The sequence below is a fragment of the Pongo pygmaeus genome, chromosome 11 (genome assembly GCF_028885625.2).
Source record: "Pongo pygmaeus isolate AG05252 chromosome 11, NHGRI_mPonPyg2-v2.0_pri, whole genome shotgun sequence".
Taxonomy (NCBI): domain Eukaryota; kingdom Metazoa; phylum Chordata; class Mammalia; order Primates; family Hominidae; genus Pongo; species Pongo pygmaeus.
The window spans coordinates 69,602,692-69,630,127 of record NC_072384.2 but is presented as its reverse complement, the minus strand read 5'-3'; the positions used below and the strand labels follow the sequence as shown (position 1 = coordinate 69,630,127).

Genomic DNA, 27,436 nt, shown 5'->3' with positions numbered 1-27,436 from the left:
ATCTGATCAATAAATCTGTTCACAATATCTCATAATCGATTGATGAACCACTGAAGGAACAGGCATAGAAAGCCCTTTATGAGCTAGTCCATTTTCTTTTTCAGGTTTATTTCTTAACCTTCCTTCCTTTCTTTTCAAGTATTCCCCAGTGTGTCATGTCGTCTCATGTCTTTGCAAGCTGTTCTCTCAGCCTAGAATAGTATCATTTTGTCCTTCAGGCCAATTCAATTCATGTGCTGCTCTGTAAGGTTCTCTCTGATACCTCAGAAAGATCAGATTATCCCCTTACTTTATGCATTCTCCATACCTTGTGCTATCTATTTCAATTTCAGCATCTCTTACACAGTCTTGTAATTATTTTTCATGTCTTCCTCTCTCATTAGATGGTCAGATCTCCCTGAAGAAGACAATTGTGTCTTTACCTTTTTGTACCTCCTAGGCTAGCACAACTGCTTGACATATAATACGATTTTTAAAAGTAGGCTGAGCATTATATATCTACAATTCTATGAAAAAATCATAAATATAAGTATAAAATTCATGATGGTTTTCTACTTTTCCCTTTCTGTTGCAATGACACGTTGGTTCAGTTACCAAGAAGCAGGCCAATTAATCAGCCCTACTTTCACTTCCCCAAAAGAGACTGACCTCCCAACTCTAACTACTAAAGCAGTGCTTGACCTACTTGCTCCTACCATCTTCTTCCCATGCTGGTTCCCATGCGACAACTCACCTGGGATAAATTCTATTTTCTGCAATATCTAATCAAATTCTTTACTACTGTGACAAGTCTAAAGTATTATAATGTGCTTCATCACAAGACAGACACATCATTACTGAAACTGAGGAAACAACACTGAAAGACCAGTTTGTCCTTAGGAAAATTTAAGACTTAATTATAAGTACTCCTAGCTAGAACCAAAAAGTAAGGTTTAAGAAATCCCTCTACCTTTATCAACATTAAGGTAAGACTATTTTACATAAAAAAACTCTATAAAATAAAAATATAACCCCAAATTTATTATATGAGTTTCACATGTATGTGTATGAATACCACATACACACACACACACACATACGCACACAGATACCATTATGCCAATTTTTATGACCTCAGGAATATCCACTTAAAGAAACTAAAACCAAAGTTACCATATGTTGAAATCTTTCAAAAATGCTTTTGAAACAGATGTTCCAGTACCATCCTGGAAACTGTGTATCTCTGTCAGTTATTTCTTTTCTCTTTTTTTTTTTTTTTTTTTTTGAGATGGAGTCTCACGCTGTCGCCCAAGATGGAGGACAATGGCGCAATCTCAGCTCACTGCAAACTCCAGCTCCTGGGTTCAAGCAATTCTCCTGCCTCAGCCTCCCGAGTAGCTGGGATTACAGGCTCCCACCACCGCACCAGGCTAATTTTTTTATTTTTAGTAGAGACAGGGTTTCACGGTGTTACCCAGGATGGTCTCGATCTCCTGACCTTGTGATCTGCCCACCTCGGCCCTCTGTCAGTTATTTCTAAACATGTAAGAAATCTAAAACTGGTAGGTTATTTCTTACTATACTCATACTGATCATTAAGATATAAAGACATTAAAGAGTTATCCTAAAGACTTTCTGCCAGGCGCGGTGGCTCATGCCTGTAATCCCAGCACTTTGGGAGCCCAAGGTGGGTGGATCATGAGGTCAGGAGATCGAGACCAACATGGTGAAACCTCTTCTCTACTAAAAAATACAAAAATTAGGCCGGGCACAATGGCTCACACCTGTAATCCCAGCACTTTGGGAGGCCGAGGCCGGTGGATCATGAGTTCAGGAGTTCAAGACGGTGAAACCCCATCTCTACTAAAAATACAAAAATTAGCCAGGTGTAGTGGCAGGTGCCTGTAATCCCAGCTACTCGGGAGGCTGACGCAGGAGAATCGCTTGAATCCGGAAGACGGAGGTTGCAGTGAGCTGAGACCGCACCACTGGACTCCAGTCTGGGCGACAGAGCAAGACTCCGTCTCAAAAAAAAAAAAGAACTTTCATAAATTGGTTCTATCTTAAATCGTACCACTGTTAAAATGCACCTAAGGTAAACTTAACTGGGTCTGTATTCAAGACTTCAGTCTTATCAGTCTAGTCATCAATGGTTAAATCACTGTCAATGGAAAAAACCTCAGCCAGGCAAGGTGACACATACCTGTAGTCCCAGCTACTCAGAAGGCTGAGATGGGAGGATTATTTGAGCCCAGGAGTTTAAGGCCAGCGTGGGTAACAAAGCAAGACCCTGTCCCTTAAAAAAAAAAAAAAAAAAAAAAAATCTCAACTAGCCAAATGACTCTCTGAAATATCATGGGGGTGGAGGAAAAAAATCTCCCTTTCTCTGCAACTGAATAATCAAAGTGAGGAAATGCCTCTGACCTACTTATCCTAAGGTGAACGTAATAGGTGTGAGTATACACCTCTCACAGCAAAGCCAGCTTCCAATGGTTTCTCTGTATGTCCCTGAGAAATCAGCCATGAAGAGATGGGGAAGAGCTCTTTAAATGAGGTCTGGGAATGGGTCCAAGAAGAAGGGAACATCTGTAGATCTGGTTCCCAAGAGACAGAAGGTTGTCTTTTAAAGAGTTAAAAGACAAGTTTAATAATTATTATTATATATAATAACATATTATGTAAGATACTTTAACTCATATATCTAATACTATTTGATCATTACATTAACTATGATGGATATATCAGGTAGTCAGTATAAGTACCATCATCCTCACTTCCACAATGAGGTAAAAAGTTAGGTTAGGTTCCCTAAGTCCAACAGATAACAAATACACTAGAATCCACTTCTTCAAACTCCAACCCAGTGTTCTTTCCAGCACTATATGCCTATGTTTTCACCAGTCAACAAGGACACATGGGATTTTGGGAATAGAGTGAGGAAGTGTTGCTTCCTTTGGAGAGGTTTTTTCTGCCACGTGAGGAAGTGAAGACAGTGAAGAAAAAGGCTGTCTTTAGTACTTTCATACTTTCCATGCTGTGTTCCTCTCCTGTCTCCCGGAGTTCCTATGTCTCCGCTCCCAGGCACACTATGCCATAATTCTCTGGTTACTTCAAGTATCCACAAGTATTATTATTAGCTTCATCAAATTGTTCACCTTCTACTTTAAGGTTTCAGTGACTAGAAGCCTCCCCTTTTCCCTTTCCGACAGAGCTTGGGATGATAAGAGGCAGGGAGAGGACAATTCTGCTTCTGCATATAGGTAGTCCTAGGAAGAGAGGTCAGTTCTTAGGACTCCTAACTTCCTCTTTACTAAAGAGGCACATTCCATGAATCCAGGTCTTATTTAAGCACCTCATTTAAAATGGTGGTAGGGTTTGTCCCATCTAACTGCAGAAGAAAGAAGCTGCCTCGCCCTAAGCCAAGTAAGATCCGAAAACCCCTATGTCCTGATAGTGAAAATTACTATCTATGGTACTTAGCTCTTAGAATGCCCAAATTATAAATACAGAAAGGCCTGGCTACTTAAGTCACAAATCATGGCACTTTCAGAAAGGCCTTAAAGAAAATTTAAACCCACTCCTCTAACTTAAATTTTCATGCCACACTCTTAAACCTCTCCAAATTAACAATGTATTTTGTTCTCAACAGATACACTTTATCATGGGGATAAATCTCATTCTGTCCTCCTAATCTCATCTCTGAAGAGGTCAAAAGAAAGTTTGTCAAGTCCCTTTAAAAAAACTGCAATGGACTGAATGTTTATGTCCCACCAAAATTCATATGTTGAAGTCCTAACCCCAAGGTTAGTATAAGGAGGTGGGGCCTTTGAGAAGTGATTAGGTCATGAGGAAGCCCTCATGAATGGGATTAGTGCTCTTATAAAAGAGATCCCAGAGAGATCTCTTGCCCCTTCCACCATGAGAGGTTACAGTGAGAAGACAGCTATGTATGAGGAAGCAAGCAGGTCCTCACCCGACACCAAATCTGCTGGAGCCTTGATCTTAGACTTCCCAGCCTCCAGATCTGTGAGAAATACATTTCTGTTGTATATAAGCCACCCAGTCTACGGTATATTGTTACAGACTAAGACAAAAATTGAGCTAAAAAGTGTTATCTTGCTCCTTCTCCTTATCCACACACCCCCCAATTTGACAATTATAGTGTTGAAATAGGAGAAATATTAATGTTGAGATTTACAATCTATAGAAACTAGAATATATATTATAAAATTGAATTCTTACAACAATCCTCTGATTGAGTATTAATGAGGAACAGAATCTCACTCTCTAGTTTACACTATGCTGCCTTTTAATATCACCATCCTTTAAAAGGCTTACCAAACTCCTCACCTATCTCAAAAAGTACTCCTTATCTCTGAAAGTGTTCAAGCAGAGTTACAATTGGAATAGTAGGTACAAGATGCCTGAGCTAGATAACATTTAGACTAGGAGATTTCCTAAGTAACTTTTAGCTCAAAGATTCTGATTCTATTTCTCATGTGATTTCACTGACAGCCTCCATTTTTTATTTATGCACTATTTAAAATGAAGAGCAAAATAAAATATAAAACAAAATACCAAAATCTTCTGAATTTGTAAGATGTATCAAACAACAAAAACGCCAAGCTTTGATTTATTCTATAGTGTATGACTGTAGATAAAGTATAATTCTAAAAGTTCCTAGAGTATAACTCCTAGTCCAGCTATTTGCCTTTTGTGCTTAATGTACAGGGGGGAAAAGCTCCAGATTCGAGCTTTGCATGTAACAGTTAACAACCATGAACATCTGTCAGGACACAGATCATCCAGTCTAATACACTAATTTTATAGATGAGGAAACTGAAGCCAAAAACATAAAATGTCTTGCCTAAGCACATGCTTATGACTCCTAGTTTGCTGTTGTCTATTCCACCACATATGCATCTTTCATGTTGGCCCTAAATACACACCAACTTGCTCTTCAGAACATAAAACATTCCCAAATACCACAAAATCAGCTTTTAGCCATCAAATCTGATCAATAACTAGTCTCAGGAGATAATTTACACATTTTTGTATTAATTTATACCTTTTGACCATTGTAATAATTTGATGGCCAAATTTTCCTTTTTTATGGTAACAAAAAAAATTGAACAAAATTGTGGTTCAGTCTGCTTGCAGAAATTGATATTTTTAAATTTGAAAAAGGCCTTCGTAAGCCATCAGTGTCAGAATTTTACTACTAAGTGTGAAAGAATAAGGCCAGACTACTTAAAAGTAATTTTAGCCCAGGCATAGTGGTTCATGCCTATAATCCCAGCACTTTGGGAGGCCAAGGTGGGAGGATTGCTTGACACCAAAAACTTGAGACCAGCCTGGTCAACATAGTGAGACCCCATCTCTACAAAGAAATGTATTAAAAAATTAGTCGGGTCTGATGGTGTGTGTCTGCTGTCCTAGCTACTCGGGAGGCTGAGTCCCGTGGGAGGAACGCTTGAGCCCAGGAGTTCGAGGCTGCAGTGAACTATGATTGTGCCACTGCACTCCAGCTGAGTGACAAAGGGAGACCTTGTCTCTCAACAATAAAAGGGTAATTTTGTAAAAACTCATTATTTAACGACATCTTTATGCTGCCTAACTGTAGGGAGAAATTAATGTCAAAATAATTTTCTATAATTTTTTTTTTGAGACAGTATCTTGCTCTGTCACCCAGTCTGTAGTGCAATGGCACAATCATGCCTCACTGCAGCCTCCACCTTCTGGGCTTAAGCAATCCTCCCACCTCCGTCTCCTGAGTAGCTGGGACCACAGGCGCACACCACCACACCCAGCTAATTTTATTTTTCTTTTTAGAGGTGAGGTTCTCCCTGTGTTGCCCAGGCTGTTAACAACTTTTGGACTCAAGCGATCCTCCCAACCTCAGCTTCCCAAAATGCTAGGATCACATGAGTGAGCCACCGCACCTGGCTAATTTTCTGTAATTTTAAATTCACCAAAAATTCACTCTTTGAGCAAGTACAACTATTTTAAGTTGCCTGCACAGATCTAAGCTGGGTTGCTTGCTATGAAAAGCAAATCTGGTAGAAATTATTTACTGCAGTGACTATGCATAATTTCTTGATCAGATCATAGATTACATCAAAATTAAGTCAGAACTTCCCAAATGAAAATGTCAAGGCAAGAGTTTGCCTTATCCTCTCTTGACTAACATTTCATTTTTAATCTTTCTATAAAATCATGAAATCCATTTGAGACATGAACTGTGGTTTCTTAGTTAAATGACAGTAATAAGCAGACAAATTCTCAGACCCAAAGACAGGAAAAGATGTTTACCTACGAATGAAATAATTTTTTATATTATGCTCCAATATTAATAATTTATCAAATGGCATTGCCAATGGTTTCAACAATTTCTACTTGAGAAATACACTGAGAATATCATGCCAAAAATGTGTTGAAAGCATGTGAACCACTAGAATTTATGGAGTGTCATATTTACTTTCAAATCACTTTAATGAAGAAAGAAATACAGTAAGCTTAATATTTTTCTTAAATGTTATGCCTTTAATTTTTACATCTGCTTTTTCCAACATATGTTGCTAACCAAGTTGGTGGTACTTACTGTATATACCAATTTGTAACAAAAACTCTAAACCTCACTTATCTTTCAAAGTCTTGTTCAAATGCCTTGTCCACCAAAAGCTTCACTGATTCCAGCAGATAGATATGATCACAAACCTCTAAATTCCCTAGAACTTCTAGGAAATTCACTGCTGGAATCAGCAAAGTTTTTGGTGGACATGGCATTGAAACAAGTCTCATCTGCTGAATACAAGTCCAGCAGATGAGAACCAGTCTCTAGAACCAGTATCATGTGCTGAATACATGGTCTTAAATGCCTGATCTTCCCTGGTGGGTAAGGAGGCGGGCTAGAGCTCTGACCCAGGAATTGGCAGCTATGCTACATGTGAGAACTAACACACATGGCTCATAGCAAGAGCAAGGGGAACCAGCCAGCAAACTGGCAAGGAATAAAGAAGAGCTAACTGGTATCCAGGGCAGAAGGACTCAGGACTTGCAAAAATGTCCGAAAAGATGGCTCAAAACAAAAACAAAAACAAACGAACAAAAAAGGATTCACAGTGAAAGGCTGACAAAAGAAAATAGACAAGATAAATAGGAGAGTTAGCACAGAAGGGCCTGGAAAGATCCCAAGGCAATGTTGTACAGTAGAGTGTCTTTGACTAAACCGACAGCTGAAAGGTCTTAAAAGTTCTGCATCCTTTGGGACACTTAAGGGCAGGAGATATGTCTTATATAACTGAATTTAGAGTCAGAAGAGCTGGGCTCAAGTGCAAGCTCTGACATTTTCCAGCTGTGTGACTTGGCAAGGCAATCACTCTGAACTTGAGATTCCTTTTCTATGAAAAAGAGATAACACCTATTTCACATGGTCATTCTAAAGATTAAATAATTTATGTGAAAGAACTTTACAAACTTTAAAACTACAAATGTAGGATATTATATTATTAAAATACCATACTATGCTGCTATGTGAGCTAATTTGAGTAACTTTTTACTATGGAAAATTTCCCAGACATGTATTTTTAGGACTGACCTTTTATTTTGATTGACACTGGTAACTACTCTCAACTATTCAAAAATGTTTGAAGATGTAGTTGAATGGCATTGTTCCATTTCAATTTTATTTCTCAGTAGAGATTTGGCCATTAATATTTTTTGCTTTCATTGTTGTAGAAAGAACAATCTTCTTCCTTTCTCCCCCAGTGTGTGTGTGTGTGTGTGTGTGTCCATAATTATATACCAGGCATTACGCAATCCTCTCTAGAGAAAATTTATTAAAAATTTTCTTGACTAGACAAATTTTCAGTTTCATCAAGAAGTCATAACAGAACAGTATTTCAAAAGTGTGATATTCTTAGAATGAAAAAAGTTCCCCTTATCATTTGCTTAATCAGTGAGGCATTTTCTCACTCTCCTCAAAAACATTATGGAAGAAAAAAACATTAAAAATTAGATGTTCAAAAAGTAATAAAGAGCAATCAATGGGAAAAGGAAAATATGAATACAATAAGATTTTTCCCTAGAAAAAAGACAGAATTTTTTTTTAATAATACCACTGAAGTTGCACTGGAAGATGAAAAAAATGAGATATTTGCACTGAGATCCCATGAATCATCATCAATTTAAGTCCTGGTGCACAACTTAAGTTTGAATTTTGTTTGAATAAATAACAAATACTAAGTTCATACACTTGTAAGATAGTGGGATTTTGAATATATACAACCTATTCTATATATATATGAATTACAGGCTGCTTTTATTAATATTAGGATAAATAAGTAACTGAACAATACTAAATTATACAAAAACTAAGAAACATATTAACTTATATTTAGGATAAACTTTATCATGACTTTTTCTATATTGGCACAGTATAATTTCTTATTTAGTAAAGGGAAAAATAACGAAGTAAAAGTCTGAATTTAACAATTTAAATTACAAAACTGACTCTGGTAATTAAAGTGATTACCACTAAAATTTTATTACTATTTTCAGGAATCTGGATAAATTCATTATTTACAAGCCTCTAGATAAGTTTAAGTGCCTCAGAGAAAAAATTAAGTAGATGTTTAAAAACAGAAAACCCTTCGCTAAAGTAAACACTGTAACACAACAGTTTCTGGAATATTATCAGCCAATGCCAAACATCAATTAATAACAAATTAACAAGAAGGAATAATTTATATAACTAAAATGATTATTGTATCTATTAATTCAAACAGATTAGAAACTAAAACTCCCATGTATCAACAACTTCCTGTGAAACACACTAGTAAAGCACTGAATAGAAACAGGGTTTAGATGAATGCATAAAGGGGTCAATTTTACTAATACTCGGTTAAAAAACAAAAATAATAACCTCCAAAATTTTAAGTTCTAGGAATAAAGTGACAATCCAAAAGAAAATATCAAATTCTAATGCAATTTATAAGACTTTAAAGATAACCAAGTTAAAATTTCACATACGTTTGCTTTTATGTTAGAAATTTTAAAGTGCTTTTGATCATCCCTTTGCTTTGGAATCAATTCAAAATTACATATTTTTTGAAATAACATATATTTTGTTAAAAAACCAACATGTATTGATAATTTTTAATACTATTTTTTAGTATTTAAGAATATATATTCATTTTTCAAAAGAATATATTATGTGTTTTAAACAAGTTTTATTTCCTACACCAATCACATTAGGTAATATTTCAACTCCAGTGATCTGGGGCCAATAATCAGCTATATGCTGACATTCAATAATATTATTCCTACTATGCACATTAATTCTCTAATCAATGACTAAAAAATGATAGCATCAAAGCCATGCTCATGAAAATCTACTTTAAATTACAAATAACACTTCTCTCAAATATATCCTTACAAACAAGATTGAAGAATTATGCTCATTTTATAACATAAAGTATATAAATAAAAGCAAACATGCAATTTCAATACATTTTAATATACACATCAAAATATAGCACAAATATCTTAATAGCAATAATATAATAGAAATCTGTGGGCAACATATATTGTCTTTATAAAAATATTTTCTTAATTCGATGTAAAAATTCTTTAAGAGAATTAAAGTTTAAGAACAATTTTTTATAGCTGAGAATTATACAGTGCTTTAATTTTGAAACAGTATAAACCTCGTCACTTAGCATCACATTTATGTGCTAGGTAATCATAATCTAGAAAGAGCTAAATATTCATATGATTCTTCCAAGTACAAGATTAACCATTTAAAGTATATATCACTATCTAAATAGATCATATATAACATAGACAAAATTTGAAATATACCAAAATGTCACTTTTCCTGTCAATGCTTCCAAAAATGACAGAATTTTTTTTAAATTTAGCACTATTTAGTACTTACTTAAACAAGACCTTTTGCCAGCTGTGCTTGCACCACCTGAACATAAATTGCCTCCTCGATGAATCAATTCAAGTTCTAAATTGGTTCTGTAAGTAAAACATTATATCTCAGTCATTAAACTGAAGATTCTTTATTAATCTGCTTTATTGACATGTCTGAATCAACCTAAAAAATAAAGTTCTTCAACTTTATTTTTTGCAAAAGCAGTTTTTATGTTGTATCAGTAATAATCGTATTTATCTGATATTTAGAAATACAAAGGGAACAATTTATCCATCCTTACTTATATGTTCATATTTACACCTGCAAAAAATTTCACACATCATGGTGCAATTGTTGCAAAGTCCCAACTCTTGGCACATATTAAAAACTAGGCCTTAAGAAAAAAAAAACTGCAACATATTTCATAAACCTGCATATGAATATGAAGAAAGAATTTTTACTCCAACGTCAGCCACTGTGTAGGTGGTTACTGCCATATAAAACACAAAGGCATACCAATTTTTCTATCAGAGAAATGGTTATCATTCATTGGAGGTTAGATGGTATCTGGAAATCAATATTAAGAAACAAAATCACTAATATCGAAATGGCTATGAACAACACATATAATTTAACAGCAGTCTCTCTTATGGACTTCTAAAACTAGTTTCATTAAAATACACTGTGTAACTACTGATATGGCTAACCATCAATATTGTTCATACAGACCTGAAATTGCAAGGTATTTAGCAATTATTAGCTTACAAAATAGCGATATTTAATAAATCAACATTTCAAAAATCAAACTAATGCAGAATCTAAGGATTTACTCAAAAACAGTAACAGTAAAAGAACCAATTATGCCAAAATAAATGACAACTCTGAGAAATAATTTAAATTGTATTTTTCTTCAACAGTATGAATACACTTAGACATACCTTTATTTTCTACAACCAAAACTGACCCTAATATGCATTTGACCCTAATAGTGAGATAGTCTCCCACTTGAAAAAAAAAAAGAAAAAAAAAAGTTTCAAGCTTACTCTTTGCAAGTGAATTCATGAAAGACTATTATTCTATTTTATTTAAAACAAAACATTTTGCACTGGTTTGGCTGAATTTTGAACATGGATTTTTTTTGAGATTATATTTCCATGTATTTACTTATAAATGCAAATTGTTAAAAAATATTAATATTCCTAAGTCTGTACATTTGCCACCCATTTCTAAAGGAATGCTTTAATCCTCTCTACTCAGGGTGGGAGAAAAAGCAATTTAACACCGATAACGTTCCAGCTCAGAGCTCCATCTGGTTGCTGCTGATAAGGGCATCTGTGTGACAAGGGAATTTTCCACCCTTCAGGCGATTTGCATTGCTCACTGAACTTCTAAAAACCTACCAGCAAGGAAGCAGGGACAAGGATTTCATACTAGTGGACAGAAAGCGAGCGGAGACCAGCATGTGTTCCTTCATCAAGGGAATATAAATGAGATCAATACATTTTGTTTTCACAAATCTTCTGTTGCCTAATCTGTAGAAAAAAATTAATGGCTATATTCTCTTATAAAAACTAAGATTTCCTAGAAAGTACTTTTAAGAGAGCTAACCAGAAACACAAACAATACTTACAAATGAATGTCAAAACCAGAATGTCAACATTTCACCATATTTGCAAAAATAATTATTAAAATATAAATATAAGAACAATTCTGTTTTCTCAATCCCCAAATATAACGGATGACAAACATGTTACTAAGAATTTCATTGTAAAGAATACTTGAAAAAAACTAGTAAAATCTAATTAATTATTGCAGATTATGACCAGAAGATCTCCTATGCAATATTCTTTCTGAATTAAAAACCAAAAACTACCTATCCAAAGGATTAATGTGTAATAATATCTAGGATTTTACATTTCTTAAAAATTTTTTTTGAGAGATGAGGTCTTGCTGTGTTGCCCAGGTTGCATTTGAACTCCTGTGCTCAAGCAATCCTCCTGCCTCAGCCTCCCAAGTATCCAGGAATAGGCGCACACCACTGTATCCAGCAATATCTAAGATTTTAAAAATCAACATGGCTCTAAATACCAACTTTTCTTTGTTTCATTTATGTCAAAATTGGTCCTTTGAGACATGCTAAAGAACACACAAATGGGTCATATGTCCCATGTCCGACTGCTGAAAATCACACAGCAATATTATGTTTCTTTCCTCCTCAATGAATGATGCAAAAATAAAGATATGCTGGGAGTGGAAGTTTTCTGAGCTTTTTGCTGTCAAAGAAAAGCAGACTCTTTTCTATATTTTCTAACACAAATACATTCAAATTAGTTTGGAAGAAAAAAAAAGAGGAGAAAATCTCTACATTTGAAAGAATGATGAGAAAGACTGTTTAAAGCCTACTCTAGTGGCCACCTAGATGTGCACATTAAAAACCCCTCTAACTATGCTCCAGCTTCTTTTTGCATGACCAAAGTATGCTGTCCTTTCAACCCCCCATTCAACACTAACTTCTATTTTAGACCATAATTTGAAAAGCAAACGTGTGTACACATACTACACACCCCACATTCTCAAACACACGTTGGTTTTGTGAAAAGGGCAAAGCTTCTGGAAAGAGATCTAGGTTCAAGGCCTGAGTCTACCACTTAGTAGTTGAGCAAGTTACTCAATTTCTCAGGGGAAAAAAAAAAAAAAACCAGTATCTTCATCCATACCACAGCCTATATTATACAAGAGGCAATTCAAGTTTTAACTTCTCCAGGAAGCTTTCCTGGGACAGGAAAGAAGGACTTACACATATTTTATATTTCAATTTGCTCATCTTCCCTTTAGAAGTTCTACAGTACTTTTTCTATATGATATTTTTAAAAACAAATTATATTCTGTTATATAGATTGATGTTATATTAGTTCCAACTCTCCAACTAAACTGTAAATTCGTGGAGAACAGGGACTATTTCAAATATAGCTTCTAAATCCCCAGGGTACCTGACAAGATGCTTAAAAAGAAAAAAATGGGAACTGACAACATCTTTCTTTTGATATGTAACCAATTATAAGATTCTCTTTAGCCCTTGCAGTTTATTTTCTTTCTTTTCCTAAGTCTTCCATTCCCTTAAATGCAGTATTGACCCCACCAAGCCCCAAAAAAGGATTGTTTTAGGAAAGAATTTTTTTAAAAGGATTCATAATTTGGTATTTAGCAAGCATCCCTTTTATTTTGAACATGATTAGTTTACAAAGTAACTAACCTATGAAGGTACATTCACTCTATTGAGTACCCACCATTTAAAGATGTCTCTCCACCTACATTGCAGTTACTTATGTTTCATTTTCTTTCCATTTTTCTCTACACAAACCACCTGCTACTCACCAGTATCTCTAGCCTATATGAAACTCGAGTCCAAAAATCCTTGGAAAAATCAGTTACTGAAATTCATGTCATTCATTGTTTCAAGAACAAAATAATGATTGGTATTGAAAAAAGAAAACTTTCTTCCCCCCAATTTGGTTTCCATTATCTGTTTAGATGACTGATATGTGCAATAAAATGAAAATTTTGGAAATACATTAAAACTTGAATGTAATGATTTTGATTAATTTTTAAATTATTTTAAATCTGAATGGATTTTCCAACAGTTTCTTCTCTGATACCCTCAGAAAATTCTCCAAGGCTTCACCATGCAAATAAAATTTAAAACCAAAAGACATGTACTGTCTTACAAAAAAAAAAAAAAAGAAAAGAAAAGCTCTAAAACTCACCAGAAACACTTTGTTTCTAAATATCCAAAATTCAAACCCTCTGAAGAGCAAACAAAATTCCTTATTCAGCAGGGAAAAATTCAGTTCTAAGAAATGAGGGTTGCATTCCACTCACGTTACTAATACACGTGCAAGTTCTAATGAATTCTACATTTAAAAATCACTACATTTAATTCAAAACTTAATTCAAAGTAAGTTTATTGCTAAATATTTTACTTAAATATTTAAATATTGCTAAATATTTTAATGTTCACCTTTTAGGAATAAATGTTATATGTTATGCATAAATAAGTTATATATTATGCATAAAAGGCCTGGTTTCCTGTTTTGAGAAAATTACAACCTAGTTAAATACAACATACTTTTTTCCTTCAATATATGTTGTTAATTTCTGAGTCAATTTGTTTATCTTATTTTTTATTTCTTTAGACAGGGTTTTGCTCTGTTGCCCAAGCTGAAGTGCAGTCGCTCAATCACAGCTCACTATAGCCTTGACCTCTCATCTCTTATAGCTCAAGCGATCCTCCCATCTCAGCCTCCCAAGTAGCTGGGACTACAGATGTGTGCCACCAAACCTAGCTAATTTTTTTTTATTTTTCATAGAGATAGGGTTTTACTATGTTGTCCAGGCTGGTCTCAAACTCCTGGTCTCAAGCAATCCTCCTGCCTTGGTCTCTCAAAGTGCTGAGATTATGGTGTGAGCCACCATGCCCAGCCTTTGTTTTCTTTGTAATGGCTAAGTAAAACTTAGAGAAGGAATGCCACCTTGCTGGAAGTGCTTTGCAATATTTTGGGGAATTCCAAGCAAAGGATAATAAAGTTTTAAAGTGTTATATACACTCATTTTCAGAATTATTGTTTTGCTGCTTTAGAACTTATTAAGTTTAAGAAAAGGATGGGGGAAGTATATTTTCTCTGTTTCTCCGTCTACAACTTAGTAAAGCATCTGACATCTGTCCCTGCTTCTCTAAAAAACAGAGGAACCAAAATGTCTTGATCCAGAAGGTCTCCCATTATTACTGCAAGCTTTTTTCTGTAAGTTACTTATAAACTTAAACCAAGAAATAAGGATCTAAAACTTCCACTAAATTATATTTAAATCAAATTGTTTGATTTATCATACTACAGGAAAATTCCAATTACAGATTATTCCCATTCAATAAAGATTTTCTTAAAACGTCAACTCTAATAAAATTAAAGGCATAAATAAATGAGCAACATAAATGTGTGTAGGTCTGTGATTGTGTATAAATATGTATAGCAGAACTGAGTTGATACATATTCAACCCAATCATCTACAATGTTATAATCACAATATCATATGGAAGTTCTGTAAAACCTTGGCACCCTGGCAAAGTTAAATTATATTCAGTTTTGTTTTCACATAAAGTGTCTTTTATTGCAAGAATGTAGTAACTAGTAACTCTCCAGAAACAAAATACTAAATGTTATGTCTTCCCCAAAAACATTCTAAATAAACAAGAGGCTAGGAATATACAGACTACAAAGTTACTTTCCAATCCATTAAATCCTTTTACATCAACCCATGTCCAGTATTTGCATTCTCAGACCAACTAATGTTCCTTATCTTGAGCTCTAATTTGCTTGCTGCAATTATTCTAAATCTGGTTCCATTTCTCCTGGGTTCCAAAGGCTATGTATAGTTCATTTACTCTTTTGTTACCCTCTGTTCCAGGAGTGGGCCAGAAAGAATAACCATGATTAACTATATACATAATAGAACCTATAAAAGCTAAACATAGGAGAGGAAAAAGGAAGATAGCAATTGAAAAAAACAGTAAACCTTGACTCAAGAGATCCTACTTTGCCACAAACTTGCTGTATGACTTCAAGTCACATTACTTCTCTAAATCTTACCTATTACAATACTACTTAGATAAAATATAAAGTATGCTTCCAAAGATATTCAAGGATGTACAGAGTCAGTTTTGGCAGAATGCATTTACAAGTTCTTAGTTGTGTCTGTTTCTCCTCTATTTACTGCTTTTATCGTTCTGCATTTTCACGCAAGTTTTCCAAAATTCCTATTTAGAACTACTGCTTCTGTATTGCATACAATTAGACTAATCCTTCCTAATCTGAAAGATGAGAAACATTCACTTCTAACAGCTTTCTTGAGCCCCTTACTCACTACAAATTGAGGTTTAGAACATGCCTGATCCCTTGCTTCCTCTCCCTTATCTGATTTTTCTAAACTCCTGTCTTTTAGGTTATCACTAGATCTTTCCAGTTTCTATGTGAAACAAAGTTCTTCTATTTCTTACTGTTCTTATTTTTCCATAAATCAAAGTGTTTAACATATTACAATATTTTAGTTCTCAGTATTATCACTTTTTGACAGGTCTCATAGATAATACTCACATGTTCAAGGTACATATCTGTCCCAAAATGTTAGTAACATACTTTCCCCCATGTACTATAATGCTTAGTAACATTTATGCAAATATTTCATTAAAATAAAACCTCTTCAGGAAATAAAAGAAAGCTGCACAGTTATAGTTATCCTAGCAGGCACTAAAACTAGCCATAATTTCAACTGGTATTAAAAATATGCATCCCTTAAATAAATAAAACAAATATTTATTAAATAATAAAATCAACTATTAATAATAAGTAAACTAAAAAGTATATACTATATATACCTACCTAGCAACAGAGTACATAAAGAGAAAATCATTGTCTGGTGAGCCCGGGGTCTTGCTATAGTCTCTATATTTCTTCTGAGTGGTATTTTTTATATCTTTCATTACAGATTCCATTTCTTTACTTAAATTTGTTTCTGACTATAAAAAAATGCAAACATACATATAAAGTTTATATTTACTTTCTTTAATAATGGTCTAAAACTAGAATGTTTATTATATGAACATAGTAGGAAATTAAAATTAAAAAGTCAAAACAGAACATTATCTATTATAAATATATTTAGTGTACAAAGATAAAACCAATTAAAAAATACTCTCTAAACAGTGATCTTTTATTCTAATTCTACATTGTGACTGGTAACACTGTAATCCAACTATGAATTAACCACATAAATTATGCTAAGCCAATGAGATGATGGTATTAAAATAATATGTTAGAACAAAGTTTCCATGTCTATAAAAAACCTGACTTTCATTTAAGTTCATTTTTCAAAGAATAATATCAATGTCCCGTAAGTTTAAGCATATTTTAAACACATAAGAATTTGGATTTATAAAATTTTAAACAGACCACAAATTCTAAAATTAGTCTTCGCTTGAGAAAGGGAATTGCCAGATGAATCTATCTAGGTTTAAAGTATGCATTTCTGTTTCAAAAGTCAAATATTCACAATTTTCACAAATTTACTACATAAACCAGACACAGCTGTCACTTCTCTCAGAGACCATATCATAAATCTATAATGAAGGTGAAATTTTTTTTTTTTATGAAGGTGAAATATTTTAAGAATTTAGACCAAACAAATCCTACTGGATGGGATAAAAGATGAGTTTCCCCCTACAGTAGTCTGACTTGTGATGAACAGTTCCATCAATTACACAATATTTTATCTCTCAAATACACATACACACAGCAAATACATGTGCATGTCTGTGTAAATATATCTTCTTAATCCTAACATACCTAATGGGCATATTTTGAAGTGATTAAATTGTGCTTTATATTGAGATATACACACACACACACACACACACACACAGAGTATATATAGCTTGTGTGTTTGTTTTTAAATACTTCAACATCTTTTTTATTTTGAGAAGGAGTCTCGCTCTGCTGCCTACACTGGAGTGGAGTGGCACGATCCCAGCTCACTGCAACCTCCGGCTCCTGGGTTTAAGCAATTCTCCTGCCTCAGCCTCCCGTGTAGCTGGGATTACAGGTGTGTGCCACTGTGCTCGGCTAATTTTTGAATTTTTAGTAGAGATGGGGTTTTGCCATGTTGTTCAGGCTGGTTTCAAACTTCTGACCTTAAGTGATCTGTCTGTCTCAGCGCCACCACGCCTGGCTAATTTTTGTATTTTTAGTAGAGACGGGATTTTGCCATGTTGGCCAAGCTGGTCTCAAACTCCTGACCTTAAGTTATCTGTCCGCCTCAGCCTCCCAAAGTGCTGGAATTACGGGTGTGAGCCACCGTGCCTGGCCTACTTGAACATCTTAAAAGAGCCTAACTCTTTCTAAACCTATAGGGGTTCTTGACCTAGAAGATGTATATTAAAACTCAGAATTTAGCCTAAAGAGAAGTATAGCCTTTGATAATAATTTGTTCTATTACTTTTATTTAAGTATAAATGGAAGAGAACAAAACCTCTAAAAGCAATTTCTACTAAATATGTAAAAGTCCAGAGTAATTTATAAACTGAATTAAAATGAAAGCAGAAAATCAGAGCTGAGTTAACCAGGATATTTATGCCTTACACTGATGCTTACTGGGAAAGCTCCCGGTCGTCCCTGCAGCTCCTCCACTTCCTTTATGAGATCTTGTATGCTTTTGTTGCTAGGACGTTGCCAAGGGTTATTTTCCACATTGCTTCCAGGATAACATGGAAGAACACTGTTAGCAAACTGCCTACAGAGCGGACACGTGAATTCTCCTTTGTCCACTGAGAAGCCCTGAAGAACCTGGTCATTCTAAAAGACGAAATAAACATACAGATGCATGATATACACATTCATAGAAAACAAAAATTATACCACCCATTTTATAGTAAATTAATAAACCATACAAAAAAGACATCTCTAATGTATGTCATAAAGAAATAAACAAAATCCTTCATTTAACTGTTAAAGTTCACCAAATCACTTCTTACATCATAGCAATTACATAACACTTGCCCTCACCAATACACTGTTTTAAGTATCTTACTCTTCTCTCAGTATGAAACCTTCAAGTGATGGTGCAATTAATCTGAAATGTGGATTTAAGATACAGAATAATTCAAAAAACAGGCCACATTAAAGTGGGTCACCCTCCTCTTACCCCATACCCCTGTTTTCATAATCTGTAACTGACTACTGGGAAGATTATCCCAATGCTCATGTTCTTTGATCTAGGATAAATAGCTTTTAAGAGTAAATAAGTCTCAAAAAAAGTGACTTCTAAGGGGTCTAACTGCTAAATACAACTGATTGGACAACTGAGTTAGTGCTCTTTTCATTATATCTTGCATCTCAAGTACTTTGACTAAGAGAACTATGAATTCTATTTTTCACTTTTTGACATTAACTTTTTAAGCCCTTAAAAATGTAACAACATATCTTCCTAAATCCAATTCTACAAACATTTACTAAGCTCCTACTATGTGATAAATGCTGTGCAAGGTGATAGCATAAAGAGTTAAGATACATTTTTCCTTCTTAAGGTACTCACGATTTAAAAGCAAAATCAGGCAAATAAATTATAGTGTGATAAATGCCACAACAGAGAAGCCTTCCCAGAGAAGATTTGTGAGCTAAGTTTTAAAAATGCACAAAAAAGTGTGCTAAAAAATTGGGGCAAGGGTCCTGGTCACAGAAGAACATTCTGTGATAAGCTTCTTGACAGCCTTAATTCCAAAGAATGCTAGATACTCTTTTTTGCTGTAACTGAAGCTAGGTTCTCTCCTGAAGCACCCCCAGAAACCCTCTCAACTCACCCTCCTACATCTCTCACATCTCAGCACCCTCTGGGGCTGGCCTGAGATCATTACTCCTGCATTCCCTTGTCTTTGTAGCTCATGTCATTTAGCAATACTATCCTTTTCCTTCCTTTTCACTGCCACCTACTGCCGGCAACCACTGAAGACTTTGGTACCTCGATATGTTTTCCTCATCACTCCAAGTCCTGCATCTTCCTATGCAGTTTCACTATATATGTACATAACCAATCTTATACCTTAGTCCTTCAGCTTCTTAACCTCATCAGCTCCTATAGTTTTGGCCTCCACTCTACTCCAGCACCTGTTACCATAACAACATCCTTGTCCTGTAATAACTCAAAATTACTTGTGATCTGAAAATATTAAATTTAAACATCTTATATTCTGACTACCAACTTCCACCTCCTTTACTCCCTTCATTTTCTCCCAGTTCATCAGGTTTTCCTTATCCTGTCTGCACACCATTGTCTACCACTTCAAAAACTCATAGCAACACTTCCCACTCGCCCTCCATGTGTCCTTTCATCATTCACACCAAACAAAGCCTTCATACTGAATTAATCCAATGTATGCCATCTCTAATTCTGCACTCAAACTGAGTGTCGTCAGAGAAAAATAAAATGCCTTCTTGCTACAAACTGTTTCCAATCTCAACTTTGTCCTGGCATACTGCCTGGCACTCTTTCTCTACATCCTAGGAAGCACTCTCTCATCCAATCCCAAAGTGGTTTTCCCGTTTTTTTTGTTTTGTTTTGTTTGAGACGGAGCCTTGCTCTATCGCCCAGGCTGGAGTGCAGTGGCGCGATCTCGGCTGACTGCAAACTCCGCCTCCAGGGTTCACGCCATTCTCCTGCCTCAGCCTCCTGAGTAGCTGGGACTACAGGCACCCGCCACAGCTCCCGGCTAATTTTTTTTGTATTTTTAGTAGAGACAGGGTTTCACTGTGTTAGCCAGGATGGTCTCGATCTCCTGACCTCGTGATCCGTCCACCTCGGCCTCCCAAAGTGCTGGGATTACAGGCATGAGCCACCGCGCCCAGCCTTGTTTTCTTTTTTTTTGTTTGTTTTGAGATGGAGTTTTGCTTTTGTTGCCCAGGCTGGAGTACAATAGCGCGATCTCAGTTCACTGCAACCTCCGCCTCCCAGGTTTAAGCAATTCTCCTGCCTCAGCCTCCCGAGTAGCTGGGATTACAGGCGCTCGCCACCACACCCAGCTAATTTTTGTATTTTTAGTAGAGATGGAGTTTTGCCATGTTGGCCAGGCTGGTCTCGAACTCCTGACCTCAGGTGATCCACCTGCCTCGGCCTCCCAAAGTGCTGAAATTACAGGCATGAGCCACCGTACCTGGCCCCCAAAGTAGTTTTTCAAACCACCTCCTCACCTGCCAAGTCACTCACCTTCCCCACCCCAGCCCCCTTTACTCTAGGAGCATGAGGTTATACCTCATATCTCAGACAGAAGAGACTCAGGGCAACTCCTTCAGCATCCTGCCCTCTCCCATCACAAATTTATAGTTAATTAACCCCATCAATCCTTCCATCTACTTTCTTCTTTCTATCACCTTTACTCATCTCTCTCCTAAGTAGTCTCCCAAATATGCCACTACATGACCTAATGTGTCTAGTGTCTAATGTGAGACTTTGTTATTTCCAATCAAAATCTTTCAGTGTCATCATCACCTCTCACGTTGATTCCTTCTTCCCCCTCATGCTCCAGAAGACTGTCCTTCTAAATATATTTCAAATCTATATTCTCCTCTCCATTTTCATAGACATGAGTAAGTCCAAGCCCCCACCACATTCTTTCTTACTTTTCTGCAATTCCCTTTCTACACAACTGTCACAATGACTCTTCTGGACATTTTATATTTCTGCTTAAGAGTCTTTAATGGCTTTCTCTAAGGAATCTATATAAAGTCCAAATTCTTTAAATGGACCAGAAGGCCCCTTACAATGTAAACCTTAGCTACTTATCCTGTCTCATCTCTCATCACTCAAGCACCTTACTTCATCAAAATGTTCTGGAACCTGGCAGATGGGCGGGCACAGTGGCTCACGCCTGTAATCCTAGCACTTTGGGAGGCTGAGGTGGATGGATCACGAGGTCAGGAGATCGAGACCACCCTGGCTAACATGGTGAAACCTTGTCTCTACTAAAAATACAAAAAATTAGCCAGGCGTGGTTGCAGGCACCTGTAGTCCCAGCCACTCGGGAGGCTGAGGCAGGAGAATGGCGTGAACCCGGGAGGCGGAGCTTGCAGTGAGCCGAGATCATGCCACTGCACTCCAGCCTGGGCACAGAGTGAGACTCCATCTCGGAGAAAAAAAAAAAAAAAACACTCTGTGTATACCTAACATTTAGCATGCGTACTGTAACTGTTTACTTGTCTCTTTTACGTAATACATAGTAAACTCATTGAGGGAAGGAACTGTGCCTTATGTACCATTGTATCCACAATGATTATCATAGTATCTGGAACACTGTAGATACTGAATAAATATTTGCTGAAGGAATAGTTGAATACAGAGATATGAAAAATGCATAATGTGCTTAAGGAACTAGTAATTAGCTTATTAATGTTGAATTGATGGAAGACAACACTAAAGCAATAGGCAAGACCAGATCCTGGAGTACCTGAATGCCATTCAGAGAATAGTGAACTTTATCCTATCAGGAGGAAGACAGCAAGAGATTTTAAGCCAACAACACATATTGTTGATTTAAATTTTAGAAAGCTCAATGTAGTAAATAAGTTACACCTGGAGTAAGGAAATCAGTAAGAAAGCAATTCCTATAATCAAGATGAGCAAGGAAGGCATACACAAAAAAGTAGCAGTGGGATTCATGAAGGTAGAATACAGTCAAGTGAGATTTAGAAGGCAGAATCAATAGAATTTTGGTACGGGACTGAAAGTGAGAGGTGAGGAATAGGAAGGAAAAAAGAGATATCTACTGCTTCTGAGTTAGGAACATGGGAATATAGTAGACCTATATTTAAGAAGTTGCTTTTAAGAAGTTGTGCTGCTTGAACTCAGGAGTGTAAGGCTTCAGTGAGCTATGATCGAGCCACTGCACTCCATCCTGGGAAACAGAGTGAGACCGTATCTCAAAAATAAATAAATAAAATAAAAGTTACACTGAAGGAGAAAGAGAAGTCTTCAGCTATAGGAAAATAAGAAAATGTAATGTCCAGGGAAGGATTCTGAATGGGAGAGGTTTGAACTCAGCTCCTGATGAGCTGAGAAGGGGCAGAAGAGGCAGAAAAACTGAAAATACAGAAGAAAAAGAAGTTACCTACTGATGAATTAAGGCCCCTGAGGTGTTGGGGAGAAAGGTCTACCAGAGCTCAGGTAGAAAAGTTATTCCTGAACAGAAGAAGGGCTACAGTACTACCTCAAAGAGCAGCAAAGAAAAGACTGGTTGGGATGTTGGACTCATTTATCAGGGAATAGAAAAGCAAGATAGGAATCTAAGGGAATGTGACAACAGACACTGTTTTCTTAATGACAAAGGAAGAGACAGAATCTGTTAAGAGGAAATGAATCTTGGGGAGGCAAAGGTTTGGAATAGCTGCTGAGGAAAACAGGAGAGGGAACTGATCAAAGACAGGTAAATGAATTAATAGGTAGTATTTATAGCCCATAACCCTAGTCTAAGCCACTGTTATAGGAAGCCACAAGTTTGTGATAATAATCATTAACCTAGTTTTATGACTTTTCTAGCTGGGATAGCTGACTGGGTCTAAAATCAAAGGAGGCTGATTAAATGAGATTGACAAGAATAGAATGGGTATAGTACAAGAAAGTGAGGATAGCAAAGAGCTAATACACTAGGAAAAAATTCAAAGGGTTAAAGGACTATAGATCCTGATGTCAGAGGCAAATCACAATAATGAGAGTGAAGACAAGAGAACTTATGTGATAATCATAAGATGATATGGTAGGATATTAAAGCTTAATATTTCAGAGAGAGTAGCAAAGTCTAAAGTGCAGCCATAGAAGTCAGTTGCTAAAGTGAAAAAATTTTTTCTTTTTTTTTTTTGATATGGAGTCTCGCTCTGTTGCCCAGGCTGGAGCGCAGTGGTGCAACCTCAGCTCACTGCAACCTCTGCCTCACAGAGTCAAGTGATTCTCCTGCCTCAGCCTCCCAAGTAGCTGGGATTACAGGTGCACACCACCATGCCCGGCTAATTTTTGTATTTTTAGTAGAGACAGGGTTTTGCCAGGTTGGCCAGGTGGCCATGTTGGCCAGGCTTGTCTCGAACTCCTGACCTCAAGTGATCTGCCCATCTCGGCCTCCCACAGTGCTGGGATTACAGGCATGAGCCACTGCATCTGGCCAGATGCTAAAATGAAATTTAAAAATTTAAATCCTTGAAGTTGAACAGGTCTGTGTTAAAGTGAGACTGGATAGTTTATACGATGATCAAAATCACCTAAAAAGATGAGCTGGAATTGGGATGTATATACTATAAAAAGATTTAATACCTGGAAAGATACATGCACCTTTAAAAAATTTTTGCAATCAACTTACCCGTAATGATTCCATGTAAGATTTATGACAATCTATATGTAATGTGTGACCACAGGTTTGCACATAAACACCTCCTTCCCAGCCAATTGATACTGCCAAGAGACATGAACTCTTCAAAATAAAAAGAAGACAAATACAATTAATTTTAAAGAAGTACAAATATATTTAAATATTAATATGTCCACATAAACCTCTGCATGATTTCCTATTTTTATATTAATGTGGAGTTTCTATTTTTGTGATATCAATTAATGCCTGACTAGATAGTCTTAAGGCACTATCTTTAAAATTGGAATACCATGAAGTTGTAGCTCCCAAACTTCTATACTCATAATGAAAGAGAATAAATATTATGAACTAGCCTTTGTCCACTCCATAAAACATATGCTCTCAATATTACACTATAGTTCAGCACGAACTATACTGTTGCTGAGATAAAGTATGGTACTGAATCTCTCTATGATTTCTGACATTAACAACTTACTTCTTGAAACACCTACATTCCTCTGGTTTAATGCTACTCTCTCTTGGTTTCATTCCTGCCTCTTTAACTGTTTTTCTCAGCCTTCCTTCTAAGGATCTTTTTTTCTTCACTTACCCCTTCAATGTCTATTCCTCTACTCCTCAAGGTTCTATTCTCAGTGCAACTCTCTTCTCATTAAAACTATTTTTCCTATTTAAGCAGTAATTTTGACTACCCCGCAAGCTTAGATCTCTTGCTTGACTGTTAGATACAAGTACTCATGCCACTCAGAAATCTCCAGTTTAATGTCTCACAGACAATATAAAATCAATGTGCCAAAAATGTAAATTGTTATCTTCTCCATGAATCATCTCCCTCTTCTTGGTTCAATAACTCCACAATCTATTTAGTCACCAAGTCAGAAAGCCAAGAGTCATTCTATATCACACTCTTACCTTCATACCACAATATCAGTTCCCAAATCATATGGATTCTGTCTCCTAAATAATTCATGATTTTGGTCTTTCCTCTTCATTTCCAGTACATAATATTCAAGTCTATATCCCACGGAGTGGGAGAAGTGGTTCTTAAACAGTTTCTTAACTCGTCTCCTTAACTCAAATTTGTTCTCTCCATGATGTAACCTCCACACATCTTTATAAAGTACAAATCTAGTCACAAGAATAACCCAAAAACATGCCTTAATACTTACAAGGTCCTAATATAATATACAATAAAGAAGGGACCCAGACTATATAAGCAAACTATATATCCTTTCCAAATTTGTTTTTTTTTGTTTTGTTTTTTGAGCGTTTTTTTTTGAGATTAAGTTTCACTCTTGTTGCCCAGGCTGGAGTGCAATGGTGCGATCTCGGCTCACCACAATCTCCACCTCCCGGGTTCAAGTGATTCTCCTGCCTCAGCCTCCCAAGTAGCTGGGATTACAGGCATGCGCCACCACACCCAGCTAATTTTGTATTTTTAGTAGAGACAGGGTTTCTCCATGTTGGTCAGGCTGGTCTCAAACTCCTGACCTCAGGGTGTGATCCTCCCATCTCGGCTTCCCAAAGTGCTGGGATTACAGGCATGAGCCACCATGCCTGGCTTCAAATTTGTTTTAAAAGTTTCTTTCTTTCATCTTTCTCTTTTACATCTTCAACTTCTCTTTCATTGCTAATTCCTCCCTCTAAACCTATAAATAGGCTGAAGACTTTTTCTCCTAAAATCTCTTTCTTAGAATTTTCATCAATTGGCCTCTGTCAAATAGCATTTGGGCCTAAACTTGAATTCATTATCTACAATCTGTAGTAAATAGATGGGTGGGCCAGAGCAATATGAAGGCACAAGATCTAACAGGACTGGCAACATATGATGAAAGATTTGAGAGCTCTCAGACAAGCATGTACTTACATGCTTAAAAAACTGAATCAATCTTTAAATTTTATTTTTATAATGTAAGATGACCAACGATCTTTAAATGATAGTAAACAAAGTTCCGATATTAAATCAAGACTCTTCACGAGTATCTAAAGTTGAAAGTACTATGTATTACATAGTACAAAATGACTTCCCAGCCCATTTAAAGATGTGAAGCTGCATAAATCAAATACAGCTGGTGAGCAGGCTTCTACTGTTACAAATCAGAAAAACAACAGGAGGCCTGCTCATCTTTGTTTTATGTTTTGGAGCTGCTTGAAATAGAAGCAGATTTTGGTGTTAGATCATTTTAGAATGATTGGTAGTCCGTTAATAAACCAGCTGCTCTCTTTGGCACTATACTACAAAAAGGCAATTAATCTGTATTTTTAATAAAAATGGCTAGCTTTTAAAACTGGAAACAATGAGTCATTTGTCTATACAACTTTTAGACGTTTGAGTTTGCCAGTCAAAAAATGCAGGATAAGACTTAATAATGTGAGACTAGCATTTTAGGGAGACCTCAAGTATCCACCACTGTGCTAAGTGCCTAACACTGAAATGTTGCAACCTCAATAATTACCAAAACCTCATAAAGTAGCTGGAGTTATCCCTTTTTAGAAGAGAGGAATGATAACTTTACCAAGATCACTAAGTTATAAGTTCAAACCCAAGTCTGTCTGACTCCAAAGCTCAGGTTTCTTCTCTCTGTTGTGTCATATTTCCCATGTGTTACACTTCCAGTTTCTACAGTGAATGCACTGTCTTACATAACGAATATTCTACATGTCAATTCTGTAAAATGCATGCATTTAATCTGAAGACAGCAGAATCTACAGTTTAATCCTATAATCAATATCAGTGCCCACTGATAGTCACTCTTTTGCTCTATACAGTCTGGTCCAGCTACCACTGTGGTACTCTTATGTTTAGAGTAATTCAGGAAGAAACCCAGTAAGCATCTACAACACACATAGCATGTGCTAGCCCCTGAATCAACATGAGGCATAGCCCTGGACCTCCAGAGGTATGCAGTCTAGGGAATATGCCATATATACATAAAACAGGTCTCATAAAAGCATACAAAAGTAATGATGTAGGAATAAAAATCTCACAATCACTAACAGAAACACAACAGAGTATAATCCAACTCAGATTTCAGCTCAGAAACTTTTTATAAAAAAGATTTTTTTTCTAGAAATGAATAATTACTCTGGCTGCAAAAAAGAGATACCCTACCTTTTTGCTCCCATTTATTAGATCGTCTCTTCCCTCAAAATTATTATGCTCTTAGGTCTAGGTTTATTTTGATTGAATTTTTAAAAAGTTTTCTATTTGGTGTTGGGATTCATCTTTACCTGTTTACTCTAAAGTAATTAAAAATGATAAAAATGAAAACCGGGATTATTGACAGTGGCAGGAGACAGACAAATTCCTAGGCAGACAGGGCCAGGTCCCTGGTGAAACCCAACCTCCAAACCACAGACAATTTAAAGCCTGAAAACCGAGCTGCAGTTTCAGGTAGAGCCCATGACTGGAGTGAGAACTTCCTTGAAAATCAAATGGTGCTTTTATCAGGTCCACACACGGACCATTCAGCATGCACTCCCCCATTCCAAGACCATGAAAACCATGGACTCAGTCACAAGGCAGCTATCCATTTTCAGGCCCCCTCTCACACAGAAGGCTACCCACTTCAGGTCCCCTCTTGTTGTTGAGA

At 36.1% G+C, this 27,436-nt stretch overlaps 1 protein-coding gene across 4 annotated transcripts in view; it reads right to left on the bottom strand.

The window, feature by feature from the left end:
• UBR3 (ubiquitin protein ligase E3 component n-recognin 3) overlaps positions 1 to 27,436 on the bottom strand; it is a 256,230-nt gene that overhangs the window by 58,470 nt on the left and 170,324 nt on the right. For 3 of the 4 annotated variants that reach the window (XM_054476978.2, XM_054476979.2, XM_063648298.1), the window contains exons 27-30: positions 23,838 to 23,948; positions 18,085 to 18,297; positions 16,330 to 16,466; positions 9,917 to 10,002 (exon numbers count right to left, since the gene is read on the bottom strand). In XM_054476978.2, the coding sequence (XP_054332953.1) occupies positions 9,917 to 10,002; positions 16,330 to 16,466; positions 18,085 to 18,297; positions 23,838 to 23,948 (547 nt within the window). The remainder of the gene's footprint in view (positions 1 to 9,916; positions 10,003 to 16,329; positions 16,467 to 18,084; positions 18,298 to 23,837; positions 23,949 to 27,436) is intronic. The other variant, XM_054476980.2, reaches the window with a different exon arrangement.